The sequence below is a fragment of the Lutjanus erythropterus genome, chromosome 9 (genome assembly GCF_056507025.1).
Source record: "Lutjanus erythropterus isolate fLutEry1 chromosome 9, fLutEry1.hap2, whole genome shotgun sequence".
Classification (NCBI taxonomy): Eukaryota; Metazoa; Chordata; class Actinopteri; order Lutjaniformes; family Lutjanidae; genus Lutjanus; species Lutjanus erythropterus.
In genome coordinates this window covers 11,104,485-11,119,430 of record NC_139325.1, presented here as the reverse complement: position 1 = coordinate 11,119,430, position 14,946 = coordinate 11,104,485, and the positions used below count along the sequence as shown (strand labels likewise).

The 14,946-nt window shown below is 34.9% G+C and overlaps 5 protein-coding genes and 1 long non-coding RNA gene across 6 annotated transcripts; 3 read left to right on the top strand and 3 right to left on the bottom strand.

The window, feature by feature from the left end:
* Window positions 1-613: 613 nt before the first annotated feature.
* Window positions 614-1,144, bottom strand: LOC146321113 (hepcidin-like). The gene is made up of 3 exons (XM_084726145.1): window positions 983-1,144; window positions 821-883; window positions 614-721 (listed from the first exon to the last, which is right to left on the bottom strand). Exons 1-3 carry the CDS (start codon window positions 1,067-1,069, stop codon window positions 620-622), a joined length of 252 nt encoding a protein of 83 aa, XP_084582271.1. The 5' UTR covers window positions 1,070-1,144; the 3' UTR covers window positions 614-619.
* A 1,598-nt stretch (window positions 1,145-2,742) lies between these two features.
* On the bottom strand, window positions 2,743-3,568 carry LOC146321112 (hepcidin-like). The gene is made up of 3 exons (XM_084726148.1): window positions 3,410-3,568; window positions 3,248-3,310; window positions 2,743-3,083 (listed from the first exon to the last, which is right to left on the bottom strand). Exons 1-3 carry the CDS (start codon window positions 3,494-3,496, stop codon window positions 2,982-2,984), a joined length of 252 nt encoding a protein of 83 aa, XP_084582274.1. The 5' UTR covers window positions 3,497-3,568; the 3' UTR covers window positions 2,743-2,981.
* A 1,639-nt stretch (window positions 3,569-5,207) lies between these two features.
* LOC146321111 (hepcidin-like) lies at window positions 5,208-6,033 on the bottom strand. The gene is made up of 3 exons (XM_084726146.1): window positions 5,875-6,033; window positions 5,713-5,775; window positions 5,208-5,548 (listed from the first exon to the last, which is right to left on the bottom strand). Exons 1-3 carry the CDS (start codon window positions 5,959-5,961, stop codon window positions 5,447-5,449), a joined length of 252 nt encoding a protein of 83 aa, XP_084582272.1. The 5' UTR covers window positions 5,962-6,033; the 3' UTR covers window positions 5,208-5,446.
* A 1,889-nt stretch (window positions 6,034-7,922) lies between these two features.
* On the top strand, window positions 7,923-8,538 carry LOC146321110 (hepcidin-like). Its single transcript, XM_084726150.1, has 3 exons — window positions 7,923-8,107; window positions 8,207-8,269; window positions 8,369-8,538. Exons 1-3 carry the CDS (start codon window positions 8,021-8,023, stop codon window positions 8,468-8,470), a joined length of 252 nt encoding a protein of 83 aa, XP_084582276.1. The 5' UTR covers window positions 7,923-8,020; the 3' UTR covers window positions 8,471-8,538.
* A 2,712-nt stretch (window positions 8,539-11,250) lies between these two features.
* On the top strand, window positions 11,251-12,079 carry LOC146321109 (hepcidin-like). The gene is made up of 3 exons (XM_084726151.1): window positions 11,251-11,412; window positions 11,512-11,574; window positions 11,739-12,079. Exons 1-3 carry the CDS (start codon window positions 11,326-11,328, stop codon window positions 11,838-11,840), a joined length of 252 nt encoding a protein of 83 aa, XP_084582277.1. The 5' UTR covers window positions 11,251-11,325; the 3' UTR covers window positions 11,841-12,079.
* Window positions 12,080-13,494: 1,415 nt separating this feature from the next.
* LOC146321108 (uncharacterized) lies at window positions 13,495-14,084 on the top strand. The gene is made up of 2 exons (XR_014771384.1): window positions 13,495-13,677; window positions 13,777-14,084. It is a non-coding gene; the product is annotated as an uncharacterized LOC146321108 (long non-coding RNA).
* The last annotated feature ends 862 nt before the right edge of the window (window positions 14,085-14,946 follow it).

The window sequence follows — 14,946 nt, the reverse complement described above, 5'->3', positions numbered from 1 at the left end:
CATGTTGCTGAAAAACAACACAGCTGTATCATTTGTCAAAAAATATGTTTATAAAAAGGTGCAGTGCATTGACATGTTTCACTGACTTGTCACTTTAAAACTTGTAGGTACATTTTGTGTGTGTGTGCGTGTGTTGACACTGTATATTTAAGACTAAAGGCTATTGTAGATAAATATCACTTTGACTTTATCACCAATAAATGTTATGTAGGTTTTGTATCACTGTGTGTGTTGGCTATTATTGAATCACTGTTATGTAACTAAAGGTACTGGAGTAAAAAATTAGCCAACTCTTTTTTTCTGTAAAATAAGTACAATCAGTGTCTGTGTGTCTTGGTTGATCAGGCTTGTCCCTTATAACTTGGTATTGTGGTTTGTGTGACATAAATGCTAAACCAGTTGGAGCATTTGATGTGGAAAAGTTAACTCTCACAATTGGCACCAGATTATTATAAGAAAAAGACAATATTAAACATGTTGACACTTTTCATGTTTGTAAAACTGAAGTTTATTGTGATGATAGGCAGTATATATGCAGATATTTGGCATAATGTTTGCAGTCACATCAGGGAGCACACATGAACCAAATTCACTAACATCCCTGGATATTTATGAATCCTCAGAACCTGCAGCAGACACCACATCCCCTCATGTTAGGACAGCAACCACAGCAAAAGCGACAGCGAGCGGGGCTGCGCTTCTGTCTGCTGCTATACGGCATCTGTGTGAAAGACAAGAGACATGAGCAAGATGTTCATCTCCAGCATCGTCTCTCACTCTGTTTATTTTCTCTCCTGCTCTCAGAGTTATCTGAACGTACCGTCCACGACTCCACTGGTATCTCTTGATATTCATAGTTCACTGGCTCCTCCAGCTCTTGCTCCTGTTAATGAATTTTGTACATTTAGGAACAACATCTTAGTATTTTGACAGAAAACTCACAGCTAATAAGCAAATGAAATGATTGAAGTCAAGTTCTTACTTCAGTAAGTGGGACAGCAGAGCTCTCCTGAAGACAAATAAAGGTGAGCACGATGGCCACTGCAACTGCAACACTGAATGTCTTCATCTTAGGAGGCTTTGACTGGATTCACTTCTTCAGTCCTTTGACTCTTTTGGTGACTGTTGTCGCTTCTTTGAGTTGCTCTCCTGTCTGATGGTTGAATGTGTAAAACATGCTGGTATTTATACTCACTGAGGACACTGTCACCTCATCATCACTGACTGCACTCACTTGGGGTGGGTTGGCATCACTCCCTGGGTGATGCTGGGAATGGCTGTTGGAAATTCCTGAGGAATGGGAATGTGCTGTTCTCTCTGTTTGATTGTAGGATTCTAGGGTCAGGACCCAGCGTCTGTCACAACATGAACCATGAACTGTTATTTTCTACAGACAGAACACAGTATTCTGTGCTTATGAACATTTATGTGAGTTATAATTTTTCATAAGTATCTTATGCAATATACTGTATATTCATATTTATACTGTGCAACCATTGCATGCAGTAATATCTCTTCATACTGTGACACCCTCCTTGAATTTGCTGTTTTTATCGCCTTAGCAACCAAATCTCTGTATCTCTGAGCAATTATCATTTTACAAGAAAACATTATTTATATATTTCTCTCAGTATGATGCTATAAGTCATGTGTGTATTACAACATGTGTGCAATTATCCTGTAGACTACAGTTATCCAGTGAAATATGTAAAGTGTAGCCTATATAGTTTGTGTGTATTGCTTTTATTTTATATAGTTTACTCTATTTATTATTATTATTGTTTTATTTGTGTTTATATTTGTCACTCACTGTACTTTCAGTCCTTGAGCTGCTGTAACACGTGAATTTCCCCAATGTGGGATCAATAAAGTTTATCTTATCTTCAGCAAGGTGCAAGATTGCATGGTGCACCTTTACTGAAAGCTTTGTTTACTTATTTAACATTATTGCAATAATAATTTAACAATAACAATAATTTGACACCAATATATCAATGACAATACAAACACTCATGAATTCTAAACAAAAGTTATAAAAACATCATGACACCATTTTTTCCTCTTCACCTAAACATCATAAGAATATCTGATAGTGTAAAACATTTAATCAAACAAAATCAATCAATAAATAAATAAATAAATAAGAAAAAGTCAGTGTGTTCAGTAAACACTGATGAAGTCAGAAGACATGTTACCAATTATTAATAGATCAATGTCATATACACAACACAGTGAAACATTTAAAAAAATGTTACATGACTGATAGTAAAGACAATTATATTATGATAAAGTGCTAATAAAACCATGCTTTAAAAACAAAACTATCAAACAGGCAACTTGAGGTTTCAACAATTTCAGTCTTTCCAGATGCATTGTGCATTAAACAATATCTCCTACTCTATTATTGATACAAGTTTGTTGACCCCAAGAGTGTTGATAGTGTATCTTTATGTCACTTGTAGTTAATAATCAAGTTGATCTCACCACCAGTTCAAGTTAGGCAGGTTTTATATCACTACTGCAAGAAATATTAAAAATCACTTCATGATCACTAGATGATTTTCCAAGATTAAAGGAAACAAAAATCAGGTATATGTCAATGCTTTCATGAACTGGCTACTACTGGATCACTGTCATGTAACTGGGGGTAAAGGTTTAATAAATAAAGAGAATATATTGAGAAAAGTGATTTGCAAATTCTTCATATTCATTTCTAAAAAACACACACAGTTACACATGACATATGAGTAACATTAAAGTTTATTGAGATGATACACAGTAGTATTTACAGATACTTAACATAACAGGTGGATGATCACACTGCTGATACACTACAAACATTAAAGCCAGTTTGACCAAAATCCTTAAACATGTACAACCATAAATACAATTCAAAGTGCATAAATTGTTTTAAAACATTAAAACAGAAGAAATTAATTTTTAGTGGTTGTTGTAGAAATCTCAGACTGGAGCAGGAATCCTCAGAACCTGCAGCAGAGACCACATCCCCACATGTTGGGACAGCAATTACAGCAAATGCGACAGCGAGCGGGGCTGCGCTTCTGTGTCTTGCTATACGGCATCTGTGTGAAAGACAAGAGACATGAGCAAGATGTTCATCTCCAGCATCACCCCTCTCAATTTATTCTCGCTCCTGCTCGGATGATTTCTTCTAGAGAGAGCATCAGAGTATTTTGCATTAGAACTGGCCCAAGGTAGCTCAGTTCATTCACTTATCTGAACGTACCTTCCATGTGTCCACTGGTATCTCTTGATATTCATAGTTCACTGGCTCCTTCAGCTCTTGCTCCTGTTAATGAATTTTGTACATTTAGGAACAACATCTTAGTATTTTGACAGAAAACTCACAGCTAATAAGCAAATGAAATGATTGAAGTGAAGTTCTTACTTCAGTAAGTGGGACAGCAGAGCTCTCCTGAAGACAAATAAAGGTGAGCACGACGGCCACTGCAACTGCAACACTGAATGTCTTCATCTTAGGAGGCTTTGACTGGATTCACTTCTTCAGTCCTTTGACTCTTTTGGTGACTGTTGTCGCTTCTTTGAGTTGCTCTCCTGTCTGATGGTTGAATGTGTAAAACATGCTGGTATTTATACTCACTGAGTACACTGTCACCTCATCATCACTGACTGCACTCACGTGCCTCCAGGAATGGGCCGGCATCACTTCCTGGGTGATGCTGGGAGTGGTTGTAAGAAATTCCTGAGGAATGGGAATGTGCTCTTCTCTATGTTTATTTTCTACAGACAGAACATAGCATTCTGTGCTTATGAACATTTATGTGAGTTATAATTTTTCATAAGCATCTTATGCAATACACTGTATATTCACATTTATACTGTGCAACCATTGCATGCAGTAATATCTCTTCATACTGTGACACCCTCCTTGAATTTACTGTTTATGTCCTATGCAACCAAATCTCTGTATCTCTGAGCAATTATCATTTTACAAGAAAACATTATTTATATATTTCTCTCAGTATGATGCTATAAGTCATGTGTGTATTACAACATGTGTGCAATTATCCTGTAGACTACAGTTATCCAGTGAAATATGTAAAGTGTAGCCTATATAGTTTGTGGGTATCATTTTCATTTTTATATATTTTATTCCATTTTTTATCATTATTGTTTTATTTGTGTTTATATTTGTCACTCACTGTACTTTCAGTCCTTGAGCTGCTGTAACACGTGAATTTCACCAATGTGGGATCAATAAAGTTTATCTTATCTTCAGCAAGGTGCAAGATCGTATGGTGCACCTTTACTGAAAGCTTTGTTTCCTTGTTTAAGATTATTGCAATAATAATCCTGATGTCTTTGAATTTGACATCATTGAAATTTTAACTTCCAGACTTTAAAATTCATCTTAAGCCTAAATGATACACAATATGCAAACATGTTATAACATTTCTTGTCTGCTGTAATTTTGTGTTCACCAGGTTTTAGGTGACATCAACTCTTAAACAAAGGTTCTATTTTATGATTTTAGAAAATGTTTAGAAAAATCTGTATAGTCATTTGAACAGAAAACATCTGTTTAAGTCCCTGCACACATGATTTTGTAGGCTACTTGACGCTAAAAAGTCAACATGTGTAATTTTCTGTTGTAGATGTAAATGTTTGCAAAATGCCCAAATTAAGCCTCATTAAACTGAGAACATCAGCTTGTGTGGCCTCTGTGGTTTGTAAAATCCTGCGTGCAGATCAGTGGAGTTTTGATTTAATTCATTTTCATTGTGAATGGTGTAAAACAAACATTACTGCAACATTAACAACACAACTGCAACATTTACTTTTGGATGTGAAAATAAAACTTTTGTAAAGCTACACTATGTGCTTACATGTATGTTGTACTTCAAACAATATATCAGTTCCATGCAATGGAGAACACACATACAATATTAAAATAACAGCAGATTTTGTAAATACTTTTATTTGCTTATTAATTTACTGCAGTTATACTACTGATTTTCCAGATATCCAGATTTTCCAGATGATTTTCCAAGATTAAAGGAAACAAAAATCAGGTATATGTCAGTGCTTTCATGAACTGGCTACTACTGGATCACTGTCATGTAACTGGGGGTAAAGGTTTAATAAATAAAGAGAATATATTGAGAAAAGTGATTTGCAAATTCTTCATATTCATTTCTAAAAAACACACACAGTTACACATGACATATGAGTAACATTAAAGTTTATTGAGATGATACACAGTAGTATTTACAGATACTTAACATAACAGGTGGATGATCACACTGCTGATACACTACAAACATTAAAGCCAGTTTGACCAAAATCCTTAAACATGTACAACCATAAATACAATTCAAAGTGCATAAATTGTTTTAAAACATTAAAACAGAAGAAATTAATTTTTAGTGGTTGTTGTAGAAATCTCAGACTGGAGCAGGAATCCTCAGAACCTGCAGCAGAGACCACATCCCCACATGTTGGGACAGCAATTACAGCAAATGCGACAGCGAGCGGGGCTGCGCTTCTGTGTCTTGCTATACGGCATCTGTGTGAAAGACAAGAGACATGAGCAAGATGTTCATCTCCAGCATCACCCCTCTCAATTTATTCTCGCTCCTGCTCGGATGATTTCTTCTAGAGAGAGCATCAGAGTATTTTGCATTAGAACTGGCCCAAGGTAGCTCAGTTCATTCAGTTATCTGAACGTACCTTCCATGTGTCCACTGGTATCTCTTGATATTCATAGTTCACTGGCTCCTTCAGCTCTTGCTCCTGTTAATGAATTTTGTACATTTAGGATCAATATCTTAGTATTTTGACAGAATACTCACAGCTAATAAGCAAATGAAATGATTGAAGTCAAGTTCTTACTTCAGTAAGTGGGACAGCAGAGCTCTCCTGAAGACAAATAAAGGTGAGCATGACGGCCACTGCAACTGCAACACTGAATGTCTTCATCTTAGGAGGCTTTGACTGGATTCACTTCTTCAGTCCTTTGACTCTTTTGGTGACTGTTGTCGCTTCCTTGAGTTGCTCTCCTGTCTGATGGTTGAATGTGTAAAACATGCTGGTATTTATACTCACTGAGTACACTGTCACCTCATCATCACTGACTGCACTCACGTGCCTCCAGGAATGGACCGGCATCACTTCCTGGGTGATGCTGGGAGTGGTTGTAAGAAATTCCTGAGGAATGGGAATGTGCTCTTCTCTATGTTTATTTTCTACAGACAGAACATAGCATTCTGTGCTTATGAACATTTATGTGAGTTATAATTTTTCATAAGCATCTTATGCAATATACTGTATATTCATATTTATACTGTGCAACCATTGCATGCAGTAATATCTCTTCATACTGTGACACCCTCCTTGAATTTGCTGTTTTTATCTCCTTTGCAACCAAATCTCTGTATCTCTGAGCAATTATCATTTTACAAGAAAACATTATTTATATATTTCTCTCAGTATGATGCTATAAGTCATGTGTGTATTACAACATGTGTGCAATTATCCTGTAGACTACAGTTATCCAGTGAAATATGTAAAGTGTAGCCTATATAGTTTGTGGGTATCATTTTCATTTTTATATATTTTATTCCATTTTTTATCATTATTGTTTTATTTGTGTTTATATTTGTCACTCACTGTACTTTCAGTCCTTGAGCTGCTGTAACACGTGAATTTCCCCAATGTGGGATCAATAAAGTTTATCTTATCTTCAGCAAGGTGCAAGATCGTATGGTGCACCTTTACTGGAAGATTTGTTTCCTTGTTTAAGATTATTGCAATAATAATCCTGATTCTAGGATTCTAGGGTCAGGACCCAGCGTCTGTCACAACATGAACCATGAACTATTATTTTCTACAGACAGAACACATGAAGAAGTTTCTGCATGTTTTAAATGAACATATAGTTAACATGAGCACCATCAGTAATGATTTACTAGACATTAACTCTGAGTTAATGCAACTGTTGTATGAATTAATGCCATAGTTAACATGAGCACCATTAGTAAACTGTTATTAGTCACATTAGTTAATGATTAATTAACTGTGAGTTAATCCTTATTAAGCATTGACTAATGTTAATTAATTAAATATTATTTCTGAAAGAGAAAAGTAGTGAAGTTTGAGGGAGCTACCAGCTGCTGCAGCAGCTTGCACTGTCTTTGCAAATTTGTTTCATACCATTTGTTATTGAACCCAAATTATGCTCATAAGAGAAACACTATGTTTTAACCAGAGTGGCTGGATGGAAGTGCTGATGGAACAGAAGTCAGACCTCCAGTTTTATTAGTTTTTCCTTAATGTTAGCCAGTAAGTCTGCAAAGCTAGTTACCACTCTAATGATTATGGATTTGATAAACACAAAAAAATTACTTATTATATAGATGTAAAGCCAAACAATAGTGCACTGCAAACACAACTTCATGCCTTGTTTTAAAGTGCTCTCAATACTGTACTTTAGTTCAGACTACAGTAAAGACTGTCATCATGGGTGCATTATTTGTATTGGACTTCTGGGTTTGATAACAGATAAATGCCACATGTAACGCAAAAACATGATTCTCAGTAAAGCTGCTGGAAATTGTCCCTATAATTACTAACAATATTCATTTAAAACAGTTTAAAATGTTTCAGTTTGCTGTGTATATGGCACTGATCTATTGATAAGCACATGATAAAACAGTAGCCTCAATAAGAGGTTAAAATGTTAATGATTGATATGTTGGACTGACAAACAAGCACAGAGAAATCCCAATTACCATTGCTGATGAATTTCCCAGTCTCATTCCCAGCATCTTTCAGAGAGTGATGCAAGCCTGTGCCTGAAAGCAGCTCCTGTACTGCAGGTGCAGTCAGTGATGATGAGGTGACAGTGTCCTCAGTGAGTATAAATACCAGCATGTTTTACACATTCAACCATCAGACAGGAGAGCAACTCAAAGAAGTGACAAGAGTCACCAAAAGAGTCAAAGGACTGAAGAAGTGAATCCAGTCAAAGCCTCCTAAGATGAAGACATTCAGTGTTGCAGTTGCAGTGGCCGTCGTGCTCACCTTTATTTGTCTTCAGGAGAGCTCTGCTGTCCCACTTACTGAAGTAAGAACTTGACTTCAATCATTTCATTTGTTTATTAGCTGTGAGTTTTCTGTCAAAATACTAAGATGTTGTTCCTAAATGTACAAAATTCATTAACAGGAGCAAGAGCTGGAGGAGCCAGTGAACTATGAATATCAAGAGATACCAGTGGAGTCGTGGACGGTACGTTCAGATAACTCTGAGAGCAGGAGAGAAAATAAACAGAGTGAGAGACGATGCTGGAGATGAACATCTTGCTCATGTCTCTTGTCTTTCACACAGATGCCGTATAGCAGCAGACAGAAGCGCAGCCCCGCTCGCTGTCGCTTTTGCTGTGGTTGCTGTCCTAACATGAGGGGATGTGGCGTCTGCTGCAGGTTCTGAGGATTCCTGCTCCAGTCTGAGATTTATACAACAACCACTAAAAATTAATTTCTTTGAATTGTATTCATGGTTGTACATGTTTAAGAATTTTGTTCAAACTGGCTTTAATGTTTGTAGTGTATCAGCAGTGTGATCATCAACATGTTATGTTAAGTATCTGTAAATACTACTGTGTATCATCTCAATAAACTTTAATGTTACTCATATGTCATGTGTAACTGTGTGTGTTTTTTAGAAATGAATATGAAGAATTTGCAAATCACTTTTCTCAATATATTCTCTTTATTTATTAAACCTTTACCCCCAGTTACATGACAGTGATCCAGTAGTAGCCAGTTCATGAAAGCACTGACATATACCTGATTTTTGTTTCCTTTAATCTTGGAAAATCATCTGGAAAATCTGGATATCTGGAAAATCAGTAGTATAACTGCAGTAAATTAATAAGCAAATAAAAGTATTTACAAAATCTGCTGTTATTTTAATATTGTATGTGTGTTCTCCATTGCATGGAACTGATATATTGTTTGAAGTACAACATACATGTAAGCACATAGTGTAGCTTTACAAAAGTTTTATTTTCACATCCAAAAATAAATGTTGCAGTTGTGTTGTTAATGTTGCAGTAATGTTTGTTTTTCACCATTCACAATGAAAATGAATTAAATCAAAACTCCACTGATCTGCACGCAGGATTTTACAAACCACAGAGGCCACACAAGCTGATGTTCTCAGTTTAATGAGGCTTAATTTGGGCATTTTGCAAACATTTACATCTACAACAGAAAATTACACATGTTGACTTTTTAGCGTCAAGTAGCCTACAAAATCATGTGTGCAGGGACTTAAACAGATGTTTTCTGTTCAAATGACTATACAGATTTTTCTAAACATTTTCTAAAATCATAAAATAGAACCTTTGTTTAAGAGTTGATGTCACCTAAAACCTGGTGAACACAAAATTACAGCAGACAAGAAATGTTATAACATGTTTGCATATTGTGTATCATTTAGGCTTAAGATGAATTTTAAAGTCTGGAAGTTAAAATTTCAATGATGTCAAATTCAAAGACATCAGGATTATTATTGCAATAATGTTAAATAAGTAAATAAAGCTTCCAGTAAAGGTGCACCATACGATCTTGCACCTTGCTGAAGATAAGATAAACTTTATTGATCCCACATTGGTGAAATTCACGTGTTACAGCAGCTCAAGGACTGAAAGTACAGTGAGTGAATTGTATTTATGGTTGTACATGTTTAAGGATTTTGGTCAAACTGGCTTTAATGTTTGTAGTGTATCAGCAGTGTGATCATCAACCTGTTATGTTAAGTATCTGTAAATACTACTGTGTATCATCTCAATAAACTTTAATGTTACTCATATGTCATGTGTAACTGTGTGTGTTTTTTAGAAATGAATATGAAGAATTTGCAAATCACTTTTCTCAATATATTCTCTTTATTTATTAAACCTTTACCCCCAGTTACATGACAGTGATCCAGTAGAAACCAGTTCATGAAAGCATTGACATATACCTGATTTTTGTTTCCTTTAATCTTGGAAAATCATCTAGTGATCATGAAGTGATTTTTAATATTTCTTGCAGTAGTGATATAAAACCTGCCTAACTTGAACTGGTGGTGAGATCAACTTGATTATTAACTACAAGTGACATAAAGATACACTATCAACACTCTTGGGGTCAACAAACTTGTATCAATAATAGAGTAGGAGATATTGTTTAATGCACAATGCATTGTTTTTAAAGCATGGTTTTTATTAGCATTTTATCATAATATAATTGTCTTTACTATTATTCATGTAACACTGTTTAAAATGTTTCACTGTGTTTTGTATATGACATCGATCTATTAATAATTGGTAACATATTCCAGGACATCAGGAGTATAATTGCAGTAAATCAATAAGAAAATAAAAGTATTTACAGAATCTGCTGTTATTTTAATATTGTGTGTGTTCTTCATTGTATGGAACAAATTCAAAGATATCAGGATTATTATTGCAATAATGTTAAATAAGTAAACAAAGCTTTCAGTAAAGGTGCACCATACGATCTTGCACCTTGCTGAAGATAAGATAAACTTTATTGATCCCACATTGGGGAAATTCACGTGTTACAGCAGCTCAAGGACTGAAAGTACAGTGAGTGACAAATATAAACACAAATAAAACAATAATGATAAAAAATGGAATAAAATATATAAAAATGAAAATGATACCCACAAACTATATAGGCTACACTTTACATATTTCACTGGATAACTGTAGTCTACAGGATAATTGCACACATGTTGTAATACACACATGACTTATAGCATTATACTGAGAGAAATATATAAATAATGATTTCTTGTAAAATGATAATTGCTCAGAGATACAGAGATTTGGTTGCATAGGACATAAACAGTAAATTCAAGGAGGGTGTCACAGTATGAAGAGATATTACTGCATGCAATGGTTGCACAGTATAAATGTGAATATACAGTGTATTGCATAAGATGCTTATGAAAAATTATAACTCACATAAATGTTCATAAGCACAGAATGCTATGTTCTGTCTGTAGAAAATAAACATAGAGAAGAGCACATTCCCATTCCTCAGGAATTTCTTACAACCACTCCCAGCATCACCCAGGAAGTGATGCCGGTCCATTCCTGGAGGCACGTGAGTGCAGTCAGTGATGATGAGGTGACAGTGTACTCAGTGAGTATAAATACCAGCATGTTTTACACATTCAACCATCAGACAGGAGAGCAACTCAAAGAAGCGACAACAGTCACCAAAAGAGTCAAAGGACTGAAGAAGTGAATCCAGTCAAAGCCTCCTAAGATGAAGACATTCAGTGTTGCAGTTGCAGTGGCCGTCGTGCTCACCTTTATTTGTCTTCAGGAGAGCTCTGCTGTCCCACTTACTGAAGTAAGAACTTGACTTCAGTCATTTTATTTGCTTATTAACTGTGAGTTTTCTGTCAAAATACTAAGATGTTGATCCTAAATGTACAAAATTCATTAACAGGAGCAAGAGCTGGAGGAGCCAGTGAACTATGAATATCAAGAGATACCAGTGGACACATGGAAGGTACGTTCAGATAAGTGAATGAACTGAGCTACCTTGGGCCAGTTCTAATGTAAAATACTCTGATGCTCTCTCTAGAAGAAATCATCCGAGCAGGAGCGAGAATAAATTGAGAGGGGTGATGCTGGAGATGAACATCTTGCTCATGTCTCTTGTCTTTCACACAGATGCCGTATAGCAAGACACAGAAGCGCAGCCCCGCTCGCTGTCGCATTTGCTGTAATTGCTGTCCCAACATGTGGGGATGTGGTCTCTGCTGCAGGTTCTGAGGATTCCTGCTCCAGTCTGAGATTTCTACAACAACCACTAAAAATTAATTTCTTCTGTTTTAATGTTTTAAAACAATTTATGCACTTTGAATTGTATTTATGGTTGTACATGTTTAAGGATTTTGGTCAAACTGGCTTTAATGTTTGTAGTGTATCAGCAGTGTGATCATCCACCTGTTATGTTAAGTATCTGTAAATACTACTGTGTATCATCTCAATAAACTTTAATGTTACTCATATGTCATGTGTAACTGTGTGTGTTTTTTAGAAATGAATATGAAGAATTTGCAAATCACTTTTCTCAATATATTCTCTTTATTTATTAAACCTTTACCCCCAGTTACATGACAGTGATCCAGTAGTAGCCAGTTCATGAAAGCATTGACATATACCTGATTTTTGTTTCCTTTAATCTTGGAAAATCATCTAGTGATCATGAAGTGATTTTTAATATTTCTTGCAGTAGTGATATAAAACCTGCCTAACTTGAACTGGTGGTGAGATCAACTTGATTATTAACTACAAGTGACATAAAGATACACTATCAACACTCTTGGGGTCAACAAACTTGTATCAATAATAGAGTAGGAGATATTGTTTAATGCACAATGCATCTGAAAAGACTGAAATTGTTGAAACCTCAAGTTGCCTGTTTGATAGTTTTGTTTTTAAAGCATGGTTTTATTAGCACTTTATCATAATATAATTGTCTTTACTATCAGTCATGTAACATTTTTTTAAATGTTTCACTGTGTTGTGTATATGACATTGATCTATTAATAATTGGTAACATGTCTTCTGACTTCATCAGTGTTTACTGAACACACTGACTTCTTCTTATTCATTTATTTATTTATTTATTTATTTATTTTGTTTGATTAAATGTTTTACACTATCAGATATTCTTATGATGTTTAGGTGAAGAGGAAAAAATGGTGTCATGATGTCATTATAACTTTTGTTTAGAATTCATGAGTGTTTGTATTGTCATTGATATATTGGTATCAAATAATTGTTATTGTTAAATTATTATTGCAATAATGTTAAATAAGTAAACAAAGCTTTCAGTAAAGGTGCACCATGCAATCTTGCACCTTGCTGAAGATAAGATAAACTTTATTGATCCCACATTGGGGAAATTCACGTGTTACAGCAGCTCAAGGACTGAAAGTACAGTGAGTGACAAATATAAACACAAATAAAACAATAATAATAATAAATAGAGTAAACTATATAAAATAAAAGCAATACACACAAACTATATAGGCTACACTTTACATATTTCACTGGATAACTGTAGTCTACAGGATAATTGCACACATGTCGTAATACACACATAACTTATAGCATTATACTGAGAGAAATATATAAATAATGTTTTCTTGTAAAATGATAATTGCTCAGAGATACAGAGATTTGGTTGCATAGGACATACACAGCAAATTCAAAGAGGGTGTCACAGTATGAAGAGATATTACTGCATGCAATGGTTGCACAGTATAAATATGAATATACAGTATATTGCATAAGATACTTATTAAAAATTATAACTCACATAAGTTTACATGAGCACAGAATACTGTGTTCTGTCTGTAGAAAATAATAGTTCATGGTTCATATTGTGACAGACGCTGGAGGACGTCTTCAGGAGAGCTCTGCTGTCCCACTTACGGAAGTAAGAACTTGACTTCAATCATTTCATTTGCTTATTAGCTGTGAGTTTTCTGTCAAAATACTAAGATGTTGTTCCTAAATGTACAAAATTCATTAACAGGAGCAAGAGCTGGAGGAGCCAGTGAACTATGAATATCAAGAGATACCAGTGGAGTCGTGGACGGTACGTTCAGATAACTCTGAGAGCAGGAGAGAAAATAAACAGAGTGAGAGACGATGCTGGAGATGAACATCTTGCTCATGTCTCTTGTCTTTCACACAGATGCCGTATAGCAGCAGACAGAAGCGCAGCCCCGCTCGCTGTCGCTTTTGCTGTGGTTGCTGTCCTAACATGAGGGGATGTGGCGTCTGCTGCAGGTTCTGAGGATTCCTGCTCCAGTCTGAGATTTATACAACAACCACTAAAAATTAATTTCTTTGAATTGTATTTATGGTTGTACATTTTTAAGGATTTTGGTCAAACTGGCTTTAATGTTTGTAGTGTATCAGCAGTGTGATCATCCACCTGTTATGTTAAGTATCTGTAAATACTACTGTGTATCATCTCAATAAACTTTAATGTTACTCATATGTCATGTGTAACTGTGTGTGTTTTTTAGAAATGAATATGAAGAATTTGCAAATCACTTTTCTCAATATATTCTCTTTATTTATTAAACCTTTACCCCCAGTTACATGACAGTGATCCAGTAGTAGCCAGTTCATGAAAGCATTGACATATACCTGATTTTTGTTTCCTTTAATCTTGGAAAATCATCTAGTGATCATGAAGTGATTTTTAATATTTCTTGCAGTAGTGATATAAAACCTGCCTAACTTGAACTGGTGGTGAGATCAACTTGATTATTAACTACAAGTGACATAAAGATACACTATCAACACTCTCTCAACAAACTTGTATCAATAATAGAGTAGGAGATATTGTTTAATGCACAATGCATTGTTTTTAAAGCATGGTTTTTATTAGCATTTTATCATAATATAATTGTCTTTACTATTATTCATGTAACACTGTTTAAAATGTTTCACTGTGTTTTGTATATGACATCGATCTATTAATAATTGGTAACATATTCCAGGACATCAGGAGTATAATTGCAGTAAATCAATAAGAAAATAAAAGTATTTACAGAATCTGCTGTTATTTTACTATTGTTGTGTTCTTCATTGTATGGAACAAATTCAAAGATATCAGGATTATTATTGCAATAATCTTAAACAAGGAAACAAAGCTTTCAGTAAAGGTGCACCATACGATCTTGCACCTTGCTGAAGATAAGATAAACTTTATTGATCCCACATTGGGGAAATTCACGTGTTTCAGCAGCTCAAGGACTGAAAGTACAGTGAGTGACAAATATAAACACAAATAAAACAATAATGATAAAAAATTGAATAAAATATATAAAAATGAAAATGATACCCACAAACT